The sequence below is a fragment of the Protopterus annectens genome, chromosome 7.part0 (assembly GCF_019279795.1).
Source record: "Protopterus annectens isolate FY-2018-M chromosome 7.part0, PAN1.0, whole genome shotgun sequence".
NCBI classification, from domain to species: Eukaryota; Metazoa; Chordata; order Ceratodontiformes; family Protopteridae; genus Protopterus; species Protopterus annectens.
This window is the reverse complement of record NC_056739.1, coordinates 71215555-71238151: the sequence shown is the minus strand read 5'-3', so window position 1 is coordinate 71238151 and position 22597 is coordinate 71215555. Positions and strand designations below refer to the sequence as shown.

Below are 22597 nucleotides of genomic sequence, written 5' to 3'. Positions count from 1 at the left end.
ATAATTTGCCTTCTGACGACATATAAACTATGCACGGGAATTGACGCCGACAGAGTTTATAGTCATTTAGAAGAAAACTCACTTATGGCAGTAGAACAAAAGGGCAGTAAAAGAAAGTCATATGGAACAAAGGATCATTTGTTGTTACATAGAGTTATAGTGGACAAATGTAAAAAGGGGAAGAATCTTAAGTATGACATTGAGTGACTACAAAAAAGAATTTGATAGTATCCCACATTCATGGATAAAAGAGTGGTTAAAAATGTATAAGATACACCCTACACTGATTGATTACATTACAGTAACCATGAAACAATGGCAGACCACTTTGCAATTAAGCCATGATAAAGGACAGATTATTATCCCAGGGATAAAAATTCAAAGGGGGATATTCCAGGGTGACTCTCTGTCACCGTTGCTGTTCTGCCCTGCCATGAATCCATTACACTGTTTACTTAACAGCTTAGGCCATGGCTACGATTTAGTTCCTAGAAAACAACAAAATATAATGACTTCTCATCTTCTCTTTGTTGACGATTTAAAACTGTATAACTTATCAGATGAGGAACTGAAAGCACTGCTGCAGGTTGTCAAAACTTTTTCAGATGATATTAGTATGTCATTTGGTCTTGATAAATGTGCAAAAGCAACCTTTAAAAACGGAAAACTGCAATAGCAGGAAAACATCAGTTTGGGACAAGAATGTGGAATAAAAAAACACGAGCAAGAAGGAGTGTATAAATACTTGGGAAATGATGAAGGATCAGCAATAAAACATGAACAAATGCGAATAGAACTCAGTAAGGAATACGTTAGAAGACTTAAATTAATCTTGAGAACAGCATTGACATCTAGGAAAAAGATCCAAGCTATAAATCAATTTGCTCTTCCTGTTCTAACGTACAGTTTTGCAGTGATTGACTGGCCCCTAAAAGTGTTGGATAGATTCGCTATTAAAACAAGAAGGATGCTTCATGCTCACCAAATGATTTATAAAAATCAGTGTATACCAAGATTATATATTCCCCGTTCCGAAAGAGGGATGGGTCTCCTTGAAATTGATTACATGTATAGATCTGCAATCATAGGACTCCACACATATCTACTGACCTCACAAGATCCACATGTAGTGAAAGTTTTGAAACATGAGGAGAATAAATCTAAGATGACTTCTCTGCTTAATTTAGCAGAAGCATATTGATGTCAAGCAGGAATGGAAATCAAACCAGAAGTAGATAAAAACCAGGTAGCAATTGAATGTGCCAAAAAACAAAAGGAGTATAAGGTGAAAGACAAGATGAAAAGGCAAGAAATGTGGAAAAAACATAAATATAGTTGCAAGTATAGAAAACTTCTGGTAGTGCCTCGTGTTGATCAAGAATGAATGCAGGAATGGTTAAGGAGAGGCAAATTCAAACCAAGGAATGAAAGGTTAAGATTGGCATCCCTAGATAGCGGGCTATGTACACAGTGGCTTACAAGGTCCATTGAACATGTGGGAGAAACAGAAAAATATAGATTTTGTAAAACCGAATTGGAAACAGTCACACACCTTGTTGCTGGTTGTGATACACTAATGGCAGAAGGACTTTATACTGAAAGGCATAATAATGTGGCAAGACTGTTGCATTGAGGATTGTGCAAACATTATGGTATTGAAGTGGCTGAAAAATACTGGAAACATGAGCCACAAAGCATCATAGAAAATTATGAAGTTTATATCACATGGGATCACCCATTACCAGTAGTTCAAAAGATAGATGCTAGAAAACCGGATATAGTGGTACAAGAAAAGAAGACAAAAGTAGCACTGATCATTGAAATCGCCAAACCCAGTGACTATAGTGTCTTGCATACAGAGAGACACAAGATCATAAAATACCAGGCTCTGCAGGCAGAAACAAGAGCAATGTGGAAGAAAGATATCCAGACGGTTCCAGTAGTACTAGGAGTAACGGGTCTTATAAAAAAGAATTTACAATCATATTTAGATATGTTACCAATCCATGAAACTCCTGGGCACATTGCTGGTGCTACGAAGAGCACTTTTGGCTGACATCAAAGATTGAAACTATACTAATTTCATGAACTTTAATCGGACTTTGACTTAGGAATGGGGTCCATTCCCGTCATGGCATTAGAAACCCAAACGACTTGGAGAAATGAAAAAAGGAAGATCTTCATTGATCCAGTCTGTCGATGAACTGGGTTTTTGTTTATTTCATGTCAATAACGTGGTCTTCGATCATCTCGGGATTCGATATTCTCAGGTAGACCCATATGTATATATATATATATATATATATATATATATATATATATATATATATCTCCACAAAAACAGTCACCAGGCTACACAGGTTCCTGAGTTCTGAATAAATCCAAAAGCAAGTAATGACAGAAACACAGAAGAACTCGGGTATGACCAAGGTTTCCAATTTCAATTGAAGTTTTAATGTTAAAACATAAGTACTTTTGCAGGAAAATCTGCTTCATCAGATGCTAATAAATACAACTAAAATGTGCTTTTTTTTATGCAACCTCTAGCAAGCACTAGTAGTCACATGATACAAATTAGGTAAAAACAATTAACATCATAGGGTGTAACTTGAGCTTACTACAATACTGAATAAAGGAAATGCTTGCAAGCATGAACTGCTGTCAGTAAAAGGCACTTATGAAAAATATATAAAAAATTCACACACACACACACACACACATATATATATATATATATATATATATATGAAACATATATACATATGTAATACACAGTCTTTTAAATGCAACTTTAGATATAACATTTGTATATTTGTAAAAGTGTATGTATAAAAATATACATAAAAATGACATATATAAGTAAGCACACTTAAAAAAAAAAAGAGAGAAAAAAACTATCTAAACAAAGGTCTAGATTTAAGTTTGGATTTAAGTGGCACATATTCATTTAACCATGCCCTGAATCTCTCCTAAGTCTAATAATCCATCCGGCCTCTAACTGCTCAGTCATATTACGTATGCCCCCCCCCCCCATGTTATCAAAAATTGTATGGCCATAAACTTAAAGGCGTGTTCAGAGTTTCTCTTTTTTTCTTTTTAATTGTATCACTAATAAAGTGTGCTTAGTTAAATATGCAATTTTTATGTATATTTTTATTCATACACTTTTACAAATATACAAATGTTATAGCTAAAGTTGCATTTAAAGACTGTGTATTACATATGTATACATGTTTTATATATATATATATATATATATATATATATATATATATATATGTGTGTGTGTGTGAATGTGAATTTTTTATATATTTTTCCTATTTAGTATACTTCTCATTCCTATAGATTCTTCTACATAGATTGTCTGATGATTACCTAGTACTTTTTGATGACCCCAAACATTCCCAGAGGTTGTTGCCTCTAAATGCCCTATATATCTGAATAAGATCTCTTCTTAGATATCTGTAAGAGACACTGTACAAGTTCAGATATTTGTCTTTCATAATAACTTAAATGTTCACATTCATGGATGCCCTTGGTATATTTCCGCTGTACTCTTTCCAGTTTACTCATGCTTGTTTTCTTATAGGGTTTCCTTATTGTTATTGCATACACAAGTTTGTGTCTAATGTAACTAACAAGCAATTACTTCATTTTTTATTTTGTAGACTTTATGAACCTTTCTATACAACCGATAGTTGTATAACTGTCATTAACCAATTGGTTGATATGATTAGAAAAACTCAAAGCTGAATCAACCCATATACCCAGGTCCTTAAATGAGTCTGCAGTTTCAATCACTGTGTGCTGTATTAAATATTCACCTTTCGGTTTATATCTCCCAAATCTCATATGCTTAGTTTTTTATGTATTTATCAGGATATTATTCTTCTGTGCCCAAATAGTCCATTTAGTCAAGTTATTTTGCAGTAATGCCTTATCTGTAACACATGTAATAAGTTTACCTAATTTCAGGTCGTCTGCATATAGACTGTAGAGCACCTCACATGAAAAAGTTAGGTCTTAAAGATGCAGTCTGAACAAGTAAGAGCTTAGGATAGAGCCCTGTGGGACACCCTCACTGTAACCAAGGATTTCACCTGTCCAGGTGGTGTATGATACTTGCCATGTCCTATCTGTAAGCCATGCAGCTATCCATATTATCAAGAGTAATTCAGTACCTAGTTGTACTAATTTATTGATCAGTGTTTTGTGTATGACCCTGTCAAATGCTGAAGTTAAATCTATGTAAATTACATCACAGCACAATTTTTCATTTATAGCTAATATTATATTGTTATAGAACATCATGTTACAGGTGATAACAGATCTATTTTCAAAATATGCATGCTGATATATGGTTTCAAGTCCCAACCTATCCAGTTCTGACAACAACTTATCCAGTATTACCTTCTCCATTATTTTTCCACAACATGAAAGTAGACTTAAGGATCTATATGACTCTGGGCTTATCTTACTCCCCTTTCCCTTAAAGACAGGTTTAATAAGTGCGTGTCTCCAATCTTGAGGAATCTCCCCATGTTTATATGACCTAGTGAATAATAAATATAATGGTACTGTAAGTTCTTGCTGAAGTGTTCTCAGTCATTGTTGCTAATTCTGTCTCCTCCCTGTGCTTTGTTTGGATCCAGTTTGCACAGTTCTTTTTTAAATATAATCTAATTTAATTCCAGTATCTGGGGTTATCTGGATGTCACTAGGACAACTTATTACCCTTTTTGTGAAGCGAAACTGTTTTGCATAAGATTTTGTAAATATTTATTTATTTATTTATTTTCAGTTTGTTTGCCAGGATGGTTTATTGGGCTACGAGGAGCCCGTTTTCAATGGAGTCCTGGGGAGAAAAGCTCCAGAGAAGTACAAAATACACATAGCAATAAGACAAATATAATATACATAGAAATGCAAGAAGTTACAGAGTAACAGGTTGCAATAACAATACAAATTACATTTCTTACAAAATATGATTGTTCCAACAGTTATTGTTAGGAGTTATGAGACAGTTGGTAGCTCTTTAGTAGATATATTAGCTTGTGGAGAGTAACTGTGGTTGGGAAAGCTATGTAGGATGGGAGCAGGAGCATTCCCACTGAGAATTTAGATGGGAGTGGAGTAAAGTTTTGAAGCAGAGAGTTTGCTAGTGGTACGGATGTGTGGTGGAAGTGAGTTTCAGTGGAGTGCTACGGAGAAGGATAGCATATTATTGCCTGGTGGATGGACAGGTTTATGTAGCTCAATAAGATTTTGAAAGTTGGATCTTAAACATCTATTTGGTTGATGCATTTGGAAGGTAGAGGTAAGGGAGGGGCAGAGAGAGGGGTTAAAAATAAGTTTGTGTGCTTGGATCAGTTGAGTATAGATTATGTAATTGGGTAGCTCAAGCCAGTTCAGTTGATGTAGGGATTTACAGTGGTGGGTAGAGGATCTGTGGCCTGTAGCAAATTTAGAAATTTTGAAGTAGCAGGAGGAGAGTTTTGACTTGAGGGAGGATTGATGATTAGTAAGGATAGAGGCTCCATATAAGAGGGAAGGGATGAGGGAGGGAGGATTGATGATTAGTAAGGACAGAGGCTCCATATAACAGGGAAGGGATGAGGTAAGCAGTAGCAAGAGTGGTCCTGGTGGCGGGAGAGATGAAGTGGTAATGGCGGTAGAGCATGCCAAGTTTCTTGTGTGTTTTTTTAACATGTAGATGGTTATCAGACTTTAGTTGGTCATCAATGAGGACTCCTAATAGTTTTGCAGTGGGGACTATTTGGAGATGTGTGTTATTTTGGATGGTGATAGAGAAAGAGTCTTTATCTAGGATGGTGGTTTTAGAAAGAGTGAATATCATTAATTTGGTCTTGGATGCAGTGGTTGTCATGCATCCATTGTTCAGTAGAAGAGAAGGCATCCTGAGTTAATTTTGCTAATGAATAGGCTGACATGGCAGAGCAGATAATTGTTGAGTCGTCAGCGTATTGGATGAGTTTAGCATTAGGGATGGCAAGATAGAAGTCATTTATGAAAATATTGAATAGGAGGGGTCCTAGAATAGAACATTGGGGCACACCTGTGGGAGTAGTAAGGAAAGGTGAAATGGTTTTATTCCACTTGACTGCTTGTTGTCTGTTAGTTAGGTAACTGGTGAACCAGTTGATAGTTGAGTGGGAAAGATTTATTTTGGAGAGTTTAGTAAGGAGCAGGTTGTGAGAGTTGGTGTCAAAGGCCTTAGAAAGGTCTAAGAGCAGGTTAGACACAATGTGACCGGAGTCTTGGGCCTTGTAAACAGTTTCAAGGAAGGAGAGTAGAGGCAGTGCTATGGCCAAGTCGGAAACCGTGCTGGGTACAAGTAAGAAGGTTATTTCTTGAGAGATAAGGAAGAAGTTGCAGGTGAATACATTTTTCGAGAAGTTTTGAAATTGGGGATAGGATAGCAATAGGTCAGAAGTTAGAGACGTTATTATTGTTGCCCCCTTTATTAAGTGGGATAATGAAGTCTTTTTTCCAGAGTTGGGGGACATGACATTCAGAAATTGATCGATTTATTAGTATGCAGATTGGGAGGGCAATGGCTTTTGCTGCTATTTTTAGAAAGTAGGGGGGTATGTCGTCTGGGGCATTAGAACAAGGTTTCAGTTTTAGAAGTAGTTTTTTTATTGTAGAGACATGAATGGGGGTCATGGAAAATGAAGGAGGTTGGGAGCTGAAGTTGACAGAGGTGGAAGGGATGTGTGGGGGTTGATGTGGGGAAGCTGGGTTATTAGGTTAGTTTGGCTATGGAGTCTATAAAGAAAGAGTTAAATTGGGAAGCTAGTTCCAAATGGGAGGCATTTGGGTCAGGGCAGGGGTTCTCTTTTTTACCTGGGTTGAGGAGAGAGGAGATTCCATCCCAGAATTTTTTAGGATTAGAGTTATGATTGGTTTGGAGTGTGGAAAAATAGGTTTTGCGTTCTGAGGTTATGTTTCTTTACTTTGTTACGGAGTGTTTTGTATTCATTAACGGCAGATGTGGTTTTGGTTTTATAGTAGTGTTTCCAAGCTTTATCATGGAGCTTCATGCAGAGTAGCGTGTTCTTAGTTAACCATGGGACGGGATTGTTTTCCAGAGTGCAAAGGAGTCAAGCAAATTTAAGAAAGTTGTATTAAAGTAGGTAAGAGCGTTGTCTAGGAGTGGTGTTTTTAGTGGGTTCCAGTTTGTGCTTTGTAGTGCTTTTGAGAATTCATTGGGGCTAAAGTTCTTTAGGTACCGAGTAGAGGTATAGGTATGGGTTAGCTGTGGGGGGGGGATGCGATGAGTGAAAGTGGGAAGGTGGTCACCTAGTGGGTCAGGAAAGGTACCACTATTACTTATATCTGTAATGTTTATTATTTGTATGTCATTACAAGTTCTGACTACTATCCAAGTCCAGAGTTTCATTTGGATCTACCATTCTGCAGAATAAGTTCATAGGTTCATAGGTGTGTACTAGGCTAATGACCACAAGGGCCTTTTTAAACCTAGCCATAGATCCCAAATTTCTGACAAGTTCTGGTACCCTTGATAAGTGTAAACAGGGGCTTGGGAGGTGAAACATTTACAACCAGGGTCCTAGAACATGAAACATTTACAGGTTGCCTCTGTCCATTAGAGACATAAGAGCCAACCCAGGTATGAATTTCCTGTTCCCCATCTAATTGTCCAAGTTATGCTTGAATTGGTTTAGAAAGGAACTCTGCTTCACATGGATGGGGAGCCTGTTCCAGAGAAGGGGTAGACTGTGGGATACATACCTATCTCTCGAGCAGGTCCTATTTATATCACAGGCAAGGTTTAAATCCTCAGAATGCATAAATCTGATGCTGTTCATATTGTGGCTGTGGAAAAGGTCTATCAAGTTGGGGTCTGACAATGCCTTGTATGTCAGGCATAGATCTCCCCTCAGCATCCTGTAGGAGACAGAATACAGGGATATAGCCATGAGATACCTGGCCTACATAGGACATGTTACATACTCCCTGTATTCTTTTCATCAGGAACCTCTGTGGATGGTCCAATTCTTAGATGTGTCTGGTTAGGTATATACCAAAGGGGACATTGTACTCAGGTAAGTGTGATGAATGCTGAATACAGTTGGACTATGACCTCCTTGGACCTAGATGCCATACCTTTGTGTATAAATTGCACAACATAGAATTATTTCCTCACTACTGTAGATATGTGATGGTCAAAAGCTAGATTACTTTCTGTGTGTGTCCTCAACTCCCTAACTACTGGGTCAGTTTGTTGTCAATTTGAATGTTTATGAATATCCTTCCATAGTGCCTGCTGATGTTATTTTAGTTGTGGACTGTGTCACACTTGTTGAGGCAGAAGGAAAAGACAACATCAGATACAAAATTCATAATTTAAGAACTTACTGTAACAGTATGTTTTGTTTTCTTCTATCCAGCTCAACATTACCACCCACTGTCCCATATCCAAACTGTCAGTGTTTGATGTCTCCTGTTAGACTGCACTGTACTTTCCTGGAGCCTTGCCACTGCAGTATGGTCCAGTGTTTGTCTTTCTTGTGTTTCTGTTCATTCCACTTTGTCCACTATCCCTTCTTTTCTCTGTACCCTGTCTAACCTGCTTACCTATAGTAGATTTCTTGTGAATCTGTACTCCCTTTTCTCTGAATGTTTTTCCCTCCATAAGTCTGTCTATTTATCCCCCTCTGATCATTTTCTCCTCCAGTCCTATTCCCATTCTCAGATTATGTTTTTATATGGTGCAAAAAAATCCCCTTTTCTCAAACTCTCTCATGCCTCAATGAATATACTGTAGAGCCCTTTGAATTTGTTTGGGTCATTCACATTCCCTTTTGTTCCTATAGTCCTGTTTATTCTCCTTTATCCTTCACCACGTTTCCTTACTCTTTCTGCTGTTATCTGTGGGATTGTCCTAAATAATGTGACTACCCCCTTTTTCCTCCTTCCATTTTATTCTCATTATCATCCCTCTGATACTCCGGTCTTAATATTTTTTTCCACATGCCTCATCAATTAGTTTTGTTTCCTGCAGCTGTGTTAGGTCTCTCGGTGGTCTGTTCATGTGTGTACAAACATGTTTCCTCTTTGTGTGGTGTGAGGAACCCTTACATTCCATGTCACAGCACTTAGCTTGCATATGCTTCATCTTTCTTTCCCTAGTTTTCGTACTTCTTCCTCCCTATTTTCGAAAGATCCTCTTCTCCTAACCCCCTTCCTAATAAGCTGAATTTACAGTTTCTCCCTAGGCTTCTGCCTATGCTTTGCCCCCTCTGTCCACCCCTGGAGTTACATGCATCATTCTCTAGCTGGTGATGACTTTCAGCCCCGGACAAAGGCTTTTCTGTACTCATTTTCTGTTTGTTCCATGTGCACTTCATACCCTCACCTTTCCTCTCTTAGCCTTTCTTTTTTGGCTTACTTCCCCCTCCCATTTATTGGTCCATTTTATAACCTGCTTGTTTTCAATACAAATACAATGTAGCTTAATGTAGAACTGATATTTGTCTCCCTGACAAGTGTTCGACTCATGGGATCCGGAGTCATCTTGCACAATGGTGTTCACACACAAGTGAAATCTCCCAAATGCAGACAGCATTCATTGGTAAAACTAACAGTGAAAAGAAATGCTGTGTGTGTTTGTATGTGTGTGTCTATATATATATATATATATATATATATATATATATATATATGTATACATATGTGTATATATTTCACACACACACACACACACATATATATATATATATATATATATATATATATATATATATATATATATATATATATATATATATGTATATAAATATGTGGGAGCAGTTTTAATAAATGAATAAATGAAATTCCCATGGAGGAGCCATTACCAAGACACCATTTACATTTGCAGAAAGTATTTCAGCAGTGCAATACGTCAGAGCCTTCCACATATTTAGACTATCGGCTGAACAAGCAGGGACAAAAGATTGAGGAGTTTCAATCTATATTAGCAACAAGCATAACTCTATGTTGGTTAAACAGGACAAAGCGTTGGAATTTATCCACGTGCCAATCACAGTAGAAAAGGTCTCGTTACATATCCTGGCCAGCTATAGGTCACCCTCTGTATCCTTTGAAGCCCATAGCTCATACCTAGACCTACTAGAGACACTCTCCATGGAACCAAATACTCTATTAATGAGAGACTTTAAGTACGAGTGGAAAACATACACTGCTTCTTACTCACAGGCATGATACCTGGACTTTATGAACACAATTACACTTGACCAGGTAGTGCTCACACCCACCAGAAGTTCAAACACACTGGACCTGGTACTCACCACTATGGGAAAGTACTCCCACAACCCCTAGTGTCATGTCCTCACTGGTGAGGTCAGACTATGAAGCTGTCTCCTTCAAAGTAAAAATCAATTTGATAACCCCAGCATACCTTGTAACAGTTAGGAACTTCTCCAAAGCAAATTACATCCTATTAAACAATAGTTTGTCAAGACTCAGTGCTCCTGCTAACCCCCTGTGCAGAATTGTTCACAGAGACCACCATGTAAATGACTGTATAAAGGCTGCTGTACTACTACTACAAGTAAGCCCAAAAGAAATGCTAAAAACTAACCACACTGGTGGAATCCTAACCTTAATAGGGTGTATAACAAAATAAAAAAAGTCATGACTAAAATCAGGAGGAGCAACGTCCATAATGATAAGAGCTTTCTAATTAAACTAAGTGGGAAGCTAATAGGACTAATTAAGTCCAGAAAGGCCAGTTACAAGGTCAAGATAGCCTTACATGGTAAAGACAACCACAAGTCCTTCTAAAGAAATATCTGAAACCTTAAAGCCACCTCACAGCAGTATGTCACACTGGTGGTCATTGGTGCCACCTTCACTGAGCAGAGTGATATAGTGAATTTGTTGGCTGACAATTTCAGCTCCAAGTTTACTCACCCAACCCCCCCCCCCCCCGCATTCCCTCATGAAATACCTACTAGCATAACCCTCCCCAACTGTTAACAGGGAGCAGGTCTTGGAGGTGCTCACTAAGGCCATAAACATAGTATCACTGGGCCTCAACAGTATTCCAGCATGCCTCCTAAATATCTTGAAACATGACCCAAAAGGACCTCTTGGGTTACTTTCCATATTTAGCCTCAAAACAGGCTTTGTACTATGATAATAGAGGACTGCAGTGGTTATCCCACTTCACAGAGGTGGCTTATCAACAGGCCCTGGAAACTAAGGCCTATTAGCCTGAATAGTCTAATATGCAAAATTATGAAATAAATTAACATGAAGTGATCAACAAAGACATAGGCAACCTTCAGACACTGGACCCATTTCAATTTGGCTTTGTCAAGGGAAGGTCATGCCTACTTAAATGTGGTGGACTTCTTTGAGAAGGTCACCAAGGCAATGGTTGAGGGGTAAATGGTGTATATCTGCCCCCCTGACATCTCAGATGCTCAGGTAAGAGCCGCCCTCTCCAAAGCAAAAAACACAGCATCAATGGGACCAGACGGTGTCCCGGGCTGCGTCCTACATGAACTCCAAGAAGAGCCAAACCCAAGCATAAAACTACTGTTCAATCTCAGCCTTACTACAGGATATGTGCCCAAAGAGTGGCGTACAGCAACAGTGGTCCCTCTCCATAAAGGTGGTGCCTCAACGGATCCTGGAAACTATCGCCCCATAAGCCTGACTAGCTTGGTCTGTAAAGCTATGGAAAGGATCATCATGGACCTCATAAATAAAGATATTGGGGACCTACAGACACTGGATCCTACCCAGTTTGGCTTTGTTAAGGGCAGATCTTGCCTCTTAAACCTGGTTGATTTCTTTAAAACAGTCACCAAGGCCATTGACGAGGGGAAGGTGGTCCACACAGCCTACCTGGACCTCGCAAAAGCCTTCGATACAATACCCCACTCAGGCATTATAGATAAGCTCACCAGCTTAAATATAAACCCCTATGTCACTAGATGGATTGCAAACTGGCTCAAGGACAGAACCCACATGGTTAGAATTGCTGGAGCCATGTCAGACTCCAAACCAGTTACAAGTGGTGTCCCACAAGGCTCAGTCCTGGGACCTCTCTTGTTCGGTATATATTTCTCGGAGGTACAGGCCAACACGGAAGGACTGTGGCTGACTAAGTTCACAGATGACTGCAAACTGGGCGCCATAATCGACTCTCCAGCCGACACAAGCATCCTCCAAAATGGCCTCATAGAAACAGACAACTGGTGCCAGAGCCATGGCCTCAAGCTAAATGCCAAAAAGTGTATAGTCATCCCCTTTGGCAAAAACAAAGTGCACACAAATTACCACATAGGTGGTAATCCATTAAGTAGAGAAGAAGTAATTAGGGACCTGGGGACCCAAGTTGATAGCAATCTCTCATTTGACAACCACGTGGCCAAAGTGGTTAGAAAAACATTTTATATAGCCCACCTAATCATGAAGGGATTCACATCTAGATCAGGGGAGGTCATCGTGCCTCTTTACTCATCCCTCATCAGGCCCATAATTGAGTACAATGCCCCTTTTGGGATGTACCTTACCAGACACCTGCAGCAACTGGAAAGACCCCAAAAGTACCTCACCAAGAGGATCAAAGGGCTCAAACAGATGCCATATGCTGCCCGGTTAAAGAAACTCCAGCTCTACTCAGTGGCATACTGCCTGTTCAGAGGCGATCTGTGCCTTATGTATAAAGCCATGTCCAACCCGGAATTAATGGACATACTGCACCTCAGAAAATCCAAATCCCAACGAGCTACGCACTCGAGAGACTTGAACCTCAGCACTGAAATAAATAGGATATGCTGGAGGGACAGATTCATAACCCAGAGGCTCCCTTCACTCTGGAATAAAATCCCAGTCCAGGTTAGGCAGAGTCCCTCATTGACTCTCTTCAAGAGGAATCTTGATGAGTGGATGGGAGAACGTAGGTTTACCCCGGGTATCACTTCTGTGTCACTGTTAGACAGAGGCTCAGTATACTAACCTCGAAAAGGGGCATAGCAAAATAAATTTAAAATGGGTGGCGAAAGCCAAACACACTCTGGCTAGGCTTATAAATGCCCTAGGGCAGATAGCCTAGTATGAACCTATGAACCTATGAACCTATCACCTACCTGCAATCCCAGAAGTGGAATAAACTATTAACAGGATGTGTGTGGAAGATGTGTGTGTGTGTGTGTGTGTGTGTGTGTGTGTGTGTGTGGGGGGGGGGCTTGCAAAAAACATGTTTTTTAATCTTTTTAATTTTCATGGCCTGACGTTAATCCTTGGAGAATGCGCAGAAGTATGTCAACATTAGAATCTTTGACATTTCATTTGGTTGATTTAGTCTGGCTCACTGGGTCCATATGTCTTTCTTTTGTTGCATCTTTAGTAGTATTAGGATTTAGTGTACCTTTAGCATACTATTATAGAGTAGGGTGTTCCCTTTAAGTAGTTACAGTATTTTTTCTTCAGGATATGCATGTTTGCCTGTGTTTGTATAATTGTATCTTTAGCTTCAGATTATACTATTTTTCTTCTTGAATAAGTACATTTATAGTCAGTTTAGCTATTTAGTTCTGATGTCCTCAGGTTTTAAGAAGTGCTGTTCCTGTGGGCATAAAATCACCCCCGACCCACACTCTCAGTTTGTATACTGCTTGGGGGCCCATTCACTTACATGCTTTGTGTTCCATCTGTGCTGACTTCAGCACCAGAACCCTTCAAGGGCATAAAGAAAAACTAATCTAGAAAGGCCTTCTTCTCCAGACAGGGTCCAAAATGCCCTCAGCCCTGAAGGTGTCCACTTCTTCCCCTCCCTTTGACAAGAAGAGAGATAAAGAGAAGGAAAAGTCCAAAGGGAGAGTGAGAGAAAGAGAAAAAAATAGAGAAATCAAAGGACAGAATATCTGAGAATTGTCCGGAGAAAGCTAATAAAATGTCTCCTAGACAGATGGATCAGATTGTTTCTCAGATCCAAACTCCATTTCTGAAGTTGTCCTTTACTCGGGCACTGATCAGTCCCAGCTGAATGTTACAATAATATCACAGAAGATGAATGGTATGAGTTGAATAATTTAAGGTTTGCCAGCATAAGGGTTATGAAACCCGATAAGGGTAGGGGTGGGGGCTCGTGTTTATGACAAAGGAAGATTATGTGGCTAGAGTGATGAGGCTATTGGCTATGAATAATTATGAGACTTTAACGCTAAATAAACTCAATGTAGCATACCATAAAATTAAAGGGTACATTAGCGATTTATTCATACGTGGACAAATTGACATAAACTTATACCACATTTTGGTAATACAAACACCTATTATTCCTATTATGTTTGGCATACCCAAAATTCATAAACATTTGCTAGACCAACCATTGAGACCAATTATAGATGGCAGAAATTCTATAACCTATTCCTGTGCTAAAGTAGTAGACACTGTCTTAAAAAAGTATGTAATGAAGGAGCAGCAAGTATGTAAGGATTCCTAGTCCTTTTTAAAAGACATGGACTAACAGCATTACAATACTGGTCTAAACTTTCTAACCATGGATGTCAAGGACCTTTACATGGTTATACCACATGAGCAAGGAATAGAATGACTAATAGAATTCTTATTACAGAAAGGGGTGCCATCGAGTGAGTTGACATTGATTGAGGAGTTGCTTGATATTATTTTAAAGTTCAACTTCTTTATATTTGAAGGGGTTTATTATTTGCAGAAAAAGGGAGTTACCATGGGGTCCCCTTGTGGGGCCAGTTTTGCCAATCTAGTCATGGCCTTCTGGGAAAACCAGTATGTTTTTAATAAAGAACATATTATGGAGAAAAGTGTGTATTATACACGAATTTTGCATAATATTTTTATTATTCTTAAAGGAGATTGTGAAGTAGCAAAGGAAATAGTTGATGAGATGAATAAGAGTACCACATTCTTGGAATATACATTTTCTTTCGAAAAAGAGAAAATTGCGTATTTGAATGAGAACTGGTAAAAGATGAGGTTACTTTATGTTTCATAGCAAAGATTTTTAGGAAGGAAAGCTATTCAGATTCATTCCTGCATTTTACCAGTGGACATCTAATATACCAAAAGAAATCAGTTGCTAAAGGTCAACTGGTACGGGCAGCAAGGATGATTACTTTAAAAACCGACTTCCTATCTGAATGTGTTAACTTAAAACAAATGTTTTTAAAGAGAGGATATCCAAAAGAATTCCTGCAAGAGCTAATTGAAGAAGTACAGGCTAAGAGAAAGGAGGGGAACTTTACACCTATTTTAAAAGGCTCTTTACATATAGACTCCAGCATAGAATTATTTGGCCAACAAGGTGATAACTACCCGCAGACCATAAAATATGAAGTGAGCCTTATAACTACTTATAATGTACATGTAAGTATGATTAGGGATATTTTGAAGAAAAATTAGAATATCGTAATGGAAGACACTAATTGTAGGAATAGGTTTGTCTTTGCTTCAAGGACAGTATATAAAAAAGGCTTTAATTTAAAAAGCATAATTGAAAGGGAAGAAAATGTGTTTATTAAGAATATAAGAATGTTTAGATATGAAAGAATGTTTAGATATGAGGCCTGCCCATACTGTAAATATATTGATACTGGGAAGAAATTCTCAATTATGAATAGGAGTTTTGTAACGAGTAACACATTTGATTGTAACTCTAAAAATGTGGTTTATTTAGGGAAATGTCAGGAATCCGCCAATTTTTATATAGGAAAGACTGAGCGCAAACTAAAAGAAAAGATAAGCATTCCTGTAGTATAAGGAAAGAGAAGGAAAACAATGCCGTGGCAAAACATGTTCAAGAGACTCCAGGGCACAATTTTAAATTTAGCGTCATTGACCAGGATAAGTTAGGGTGCAGAAGTGGGAATTTGGGGTTGCTACTGGAAAAACAAGAATTATGGTGGTAACTAAACCTAAATGCTTACCGCTTCCCTGGGTTAAATGACCAATGTTCTATTGCCTGTTTACTTAAATTGAAAAGTTTGGCACGTTAAAGTTTTATGAAACAAATGAATAAGAGTTACAGTATTATTATTGTTGTTGTGAACTTTAAATTGAATATAGAAGTCATAAGATCAGTGTATACATGTAAGTAATAATTTTTAAATAATATATAGTGAATTAGTTCACTTTTATTTGAAGTGTTTAATTTTTGGTATAATTTATCATGTGACTTTATATTGTCTATATAAGGAGGGGGTGGAAACTTTTTAATTTGTCTGAAGAAGTTCATTTTATGTTAATGGACGAAAGTTCTAACAGTAAATAGTTTCCTGGTTCCAGTTTCCTTTGCCAAGTCTTCCTTTATTATTTCACTCAGTCAGTTAAAATCTGTAGCAGCAAAGGTTCAGAAGTTGCTGGTCAAAAGAATCATCCAGCTGGTCTCCCAAGAGTAGTTAGAATCTGGAGTCTACTCAAGGTTTTGTAAGTTCCAAAAAAAAGACAGGGGCCTGAGACCAATTTTGGATCTCAGCAAATTAAATCAGTTTGTAAAACAGACAAAATTTCAGATGGTTGTTATACAGTCCATTCTGCCTCTACCCAGAAAAGATGATTGCATGTGCTCTGTTACAGTCTGTACTCGGGTCCAGTAATCAAGGAGTGTCAGTCCTCACTACTGACACCAGTCAAGAACAGCCACTAGGAACAAAAATGGATACACACAGTATTTTCAGATGCAGCTCTCTGCACCAAGCACAATTTCCCTTGTGAGCAAAGAGCACACTCCAGACCTGCAGCTAGACTCTCTCTCTCTCTCCAGACCCCAAATAAGACTCCACACTGACCACTTTGGAGCTCTGTGACCCTGCTCCAAGTAATTGGCACACACACGTGCATATTTGATTTTCACACACACACCTACACACACCTGGGAAAGGCTGGCACAGATTTACCAGCTGTGCCCCCTCTGCCCAGACTATAAAATAATTACACTGCCATTAGTCAGCTACTCTAAGGATCTTACAAGTGTACTCAATTACAGTGAGTAACATTAATACTGATGCAAATGGTAGAGTTTGACCAATGCAGCAAGGCTTTCAGAAGCGGCCACAGTGTCAGTAAAATAAGCATAAGTACTCTTAAGATGTTAAAAGTATTCTCTAAAAGACCAGTCACAATGAAAGGTATATAAATATTTAATAATAAATAAAATAGAAAACATGAGAATACTGAATATCTAGTTACAATAAACACCAGATTTTCAATCACCGGAGATATAAAAAAACAACACAGTTGGATAGACTTACACAAATACAGAAAAACAATGCTTAACTAAGCTCACTATATTTTCCTGACTGACTAAAGAATTACTGTTCCCTAGTTAAGTTACTTACTAAAGCAAGGCAAGATGATGAGTGTTGAGTTGCTTATGACAGCAAGGCAAGATGTGATGTGTGGTTCTGTAAGATATTTGTAAGCGATCTTTCCTGTCAGGTTCTGAACAACAAAGTGCTGCTGTGAGAGTTCCATCATATCTCTCACTAATATCTAAAAAAAATCATTCAGTTCTGGTTATAGAGTGACATTACATCTGACCACTTGACTCTGGTACAATACACACCTAGTGCTTTGCTATGATCTGTTGCAGCATCTGACAGCTATAAAACAATTTCTAAAACTTCCACCCTTCCAGGATAACAATTAGTTCACCCCTAAGGACAATACAGTAAGATCCCTAGTCCTGGTTTTCCCAGACATTTTTGTCTCTGGCTGCAGTCAGTCCTGTAAGATAAAATCTTTATGGCCTAAACTAACCCATTTAATTTTCAACCTATTTTTCAAAATTAGCTTGACTGAGATTAACCTCCAGAATTCTCTGTTAAAGCATGTACACTTAATCAGTTATAATAATACTGTCTGACATACATGTATATCTCTTTTCTGTCCAGAAAGACCCACTGTTGATGCATTTTTAACACAAGCAACTTCACAAATACATTTTTGACACAAGCATCCATACAAATCAGTGTGATAGTCAAATGACATAAATTCTTTACAGAACTCTAGCTAGCTATGCTGGCATATGTTACACATGCACTGCCCTACTCTCCCTGGCACAGATGGCACTACCTCATATCACCACATGCTCTATAGATTTCCAGGATACTTCTATCACATAAAGATCCAGAGGTAGTGCATGAAATTCATCCATTTCTGGCTGGGAGCCAAGCACTTTCAATTCAGAGCACTGCCTTTCGGTCTCAATACAGCTCCATGGGTTTTCACCAGGATAATGGCAGTGGTGACAGCCTTTCTCAGGCTTTGCTGTCTTTCAGTCTCAACACAGTCTCCTGGGTGTTCAAGATAATTGCATTTCCTTTGTCTATGATTCACTAGGTATGCCAATATAATCAAACCATAATGCACATTCTACAAGAGCAATGGCAACCTCTACAGCCTTTGCTAGATGAGTTCCAATAAGTAACATATGTGCAGCAGAAACTTGGTCCTCACCTCATACCTTTACATCACACTATAAATTAGATGTGCAGTCCAGGACGGAAACATCTTTTGGTTTTGCCATACTCAGAAGTATCCTTCCTAAGTCCACCGTCCACCCAGGTACCCATCGAGTAGCTTGGGAAACTGTCCCACACATTGAATCAGACAGAAAAAGACAACACTGAACACAAAAGTTATGTACTCACCATAATGATAGATCCATTGTATATATGTGTGTATATATGTGCATGCACACACACACACACACACACACACATATACATATATATATATATATATATATATATATATATATATATATATATATATATATATAAATATATATATAGAGAGAGAGATTCACTTTATATCCTCGAAATACTGAAGTATCGAAATTCAGTATTTCAAGGCTATAAAGTCGAAACCTTAAAACAACGAAAACACCGGAGATTTTGAATTATCGCTTCTACTCCACACACACACACACACACACACACACACACACACACACACACACACACACACACTTTCCTCCCCACACACAAACACAAGTTCTCTACTACATAAAATCTCTGGTGTGTGAGGTTTTGAATTTCACACTTCTGAGGTTTCGTTGTTTTCAGGATTCCACTTTATGGGCTTGAAATACTGAATTTTGATATTTCAGTATTTTGAGCTTCTAAAGTGAATATATATATATATATATATACACACACATATAATGTTTGCTTAGGGCCATTCAGCAAACTTGATCTGAGGGAATTCAGGGATGAGAGGGGAACTATGGATAGAGGAGGAGTCAGAGCTCTCAAATCCTAAGTTTTGATATAAGGTGATGAGGTCAGATCTGACCGAGTCCGACAACCCACACATTGAACCAGATGAAAAAGAAGGCAACATGGATCTGTCATTATGGTGAGTGCATAACTTTCATTTATTTTATATGAAAACTTCTGGATTACGATAGCTGTGGTTGCAGGCACATAATTTTTAATGAATTTTTACTGGAGTACTTGTGTCATGAGTTCCTCCTTTAGGATTCATAAATATTTACTTACTACAAACAAATATTTCTTTGCAGAGTACAGGCTTGAGATACAAAAGGGAACATGGAACAATACAGCTTGAATACCAGTGAGTCTCATATCACATACATTACTATCTAAGAAGGCAAAAGAAGTGCATATTTTCCTTGCAGGGAATACCTGCTATTTTCAAAAACTCTGGTTAGGTGGTGAGACTCAGAAGGTGAATAAACCTAAATGTTACAGTTTACTGTTAGTGATATCTTCCTGAAGGCCTGCTTTATAGTAAATACCTTACATATAGTTGTTCTTTGGAGAAGGATTAGCCTTCTGCTTCCTGGGCTGCTCTTCCTTTTGAACTTACAGTGCATTACAAATGCTGGTTTCGCCTATATGCCCTTTATGGCAGCTTGCAATATGCTGTCTTCATACAGGGTTAGGTAACTGCTTGGTCTCAAAAAGAGACTGTTTCTGCAGTGAAGAATCTCATTGTCTCCTTATGAGGTAGGATTTTCAGGCTGACATTCAGACAGACATAACCAACTGACTGTTGAGGTTCTGGGTCTAATATTCAAACCCTGGTCATATATGTTACAGTCAGAACAGCAGTCAGTTGAGTCAGCTCCCAAACATACCTGCAGCTTCAGAAAAATGCTTGCTACTTACAGTAATTGCCCATTGTAGGTTGGCCAATAAGCAAAATGATGAGAAAATGAGAATATTTATTATATTGGCTACGGGTGCAGTAGCTTAGCTATATGGGTTATCTCCTGCCAAGGATATAGATAACAGCCAGACATCTTTCAGTGCTTCAAGGCACCTTCCATGGGCTCAAACTGTCAGTCAGCTCAAGTTGAACTGACTACAAAGCAGATTTGAACTCCACACCCTTCAGAGCTTTCCTGTCCATGAAGACTATGCTCCTCTGAGGCTTTTGAGAATTGATGGTCTTCTTGTGCTGTTCTTTTGCTGGGCATAAATGTTCCCTTTGGAGAAAAATCCTTTCATTAAGCAAATGGAAAACATTTTATAGTTGGTGCCAACAGGATAACCAGCACCCATTCAGAGCTAGTTGTTCTCTGCTTTTAGAATATTTGTCTGAGTTATTATCCGATGGTCTTTCTTACTCCTCCATGAAGATCCATTTACCAGCCATTTCAGCATGTCTGCCCATTAATCCTCCTATTTCAATGCATTCTTCTGTCAAAATGTTTTTGAAAGGGGTTTTGCATAAGAGGCTTCCAAGAAAACCTGTGCCTCCTCTTTAGGATCTTAATTTTGTGTTACAGAAGCAAGCACTTACTCCATTTGACCCACCTAATCCGGCTGATATGAGGTTCTTAACATGGAAAACAGTTTTACATATTGTTCTGATCCCTGTAAGAAGACTATCTTAGTTGCAGGCTCTTATGGTGAATCACCCTATACCATTTCCACAAGGAAAGGTTTTCTTTGAGAACCAGTCCTTCTTTTTTGCCTTAAGTGGTGTCCAGATTTACTTAAGGGAAAGTATCCATCTCCCCTTTTTCTTTGCTGAACCTGCGAATGAAGGAGAAAGGATACTCCAGACCTTGGATGTCCATAGACAACTCCAGTATAATTTTGACAGAACTTAATCTTTCAGATCTTCAGATTAGTTTACTTCTTGTGAAGTTAAGAAGAATGGACAACCTGTGTTAAAGCAGACTACTTCCAAATGGTTGTCTCATTCTATTACCTTTTGTTATTACCAACACAATAAAACTATTCCAGGCAGGGTCAAGGCTCAATCTACCAGGGCCTTGGCTTTATCTGTGGCCTTTTGGAAAGGGTTGGAGTGTAGAAGTTTTCTAGAAGCAACAACTTGGTGTTCTGTACATACTTTTATAAAGCACTATAAGCTTGATTCCTTCTCTAGCTCTAGATCAGGCTTTGCTAGGACCATTCTCCAGGGGCTCCTGAATTTTTCTCCTTCCACCTTCCAAATGTGGTAAAGTAGGGTAATCTACCCCATGCAAGAAACATGAGAAATAAAAGAAAATGCAAGCTGCAAGGTCCATTGTGCAGTCCTGAGATGTATTTCTTCTCATAGCCATCACACTGTTTATTGTTCTTGAATAGCAGGATGAATTGAATCCATTACCTCAGCATATCACTATCCTTAAGACTCAAGACAGTTATATTGAATTTGCCTGGATTCCTCTTCATTGATGTACAAAAGCTTGAGCCTACAGCCCAAACCCAAATTTCTTTATCTTGGAACAAGAGTTGAGTCCATATCTACAAATCCATATCAGTGTGTAATTTGAGTTCAAAATTGAGCCTGCTTTCCAAACCTAGATTTATTGTCACTTTGTGATCAAAACTGAGCTTATAGGTCACTGTTGTATTTCTCACAGTGTGATCATATGATCAGAATTGACCCCATATCCCATTCCCAGACACATAACTCTGTTGTTACACTTGAAAGAGAATTTAAGCTTATGACTAGATGGAGCTCAGCTGAGCATTCATTCAGTAGTATCAGTCAAGGCTAAGTCATTTGATAGCAGAGGAATAACATTTTGTACTGATAAATTCAGAAGATTATATCTTTGAGACAATAACATAAACAATGATGTCAAGATTCCTTATTGATGTTCATGCAATCATCTGCTTTTACAGTTTTAAATATATTTTTGAAGGCACTGTTTGAACAATTTTGACCATATTTTGCTTTTTTTTACCTTTTGTTTAGTAAAAGTAGCAGCATGCTAGAAGTTGATGATGAGGGAGGACGGATGTTTCTTCGTGTTCTAATACATCTGTCCATGTACGATTATCCCAGTTTGGTATCTAGCTCTCTGCAACTTTTGTTCAAACACTTCAGCCAGAGACAAGAGGTTCTGCACACTTTCAAACAGGTAATGTTAGTAATTTATATTTATTTATGTATGTATGTATGTATGTATTTATGCATGTATGTATGTATTTACTGCTGGTCCACTACCAGTAATAAAAACAGGATCATGAAATACTTAAGATTATAGAGGTCATGCCATTTGAAAGGATTGCCAGTGTGACTCAGGACTGTTTATCAGCTAATGGGCTTTGACTGTTTTATTATT

The 22597-nt window shown here is 38.3% G+C and overlaps 1 protein-coding gene across 1 annotated transcript in view; it reads left to right on the top strand.

Moving 5' to 3' along the window:
* ITPR3 (inositol 1,4,5-trisphosphate receptor type 3) overlaps nt 1-22597 on the top strand; it is a 2403054-nt gene that overhangs the window by 1387906 nt on the left and 992551 nt on the right. Inside the window, exon 25 of the mRNA XM_044076491.1 lies at nt 22228-22393. Within this exon, the coding sequence (XP_043932426.1) occupies nt 22228-22393 (166 nt within the window). The remainder of the gene's footprint in view (nt 1-22227; nt 22394-22597) is intronic.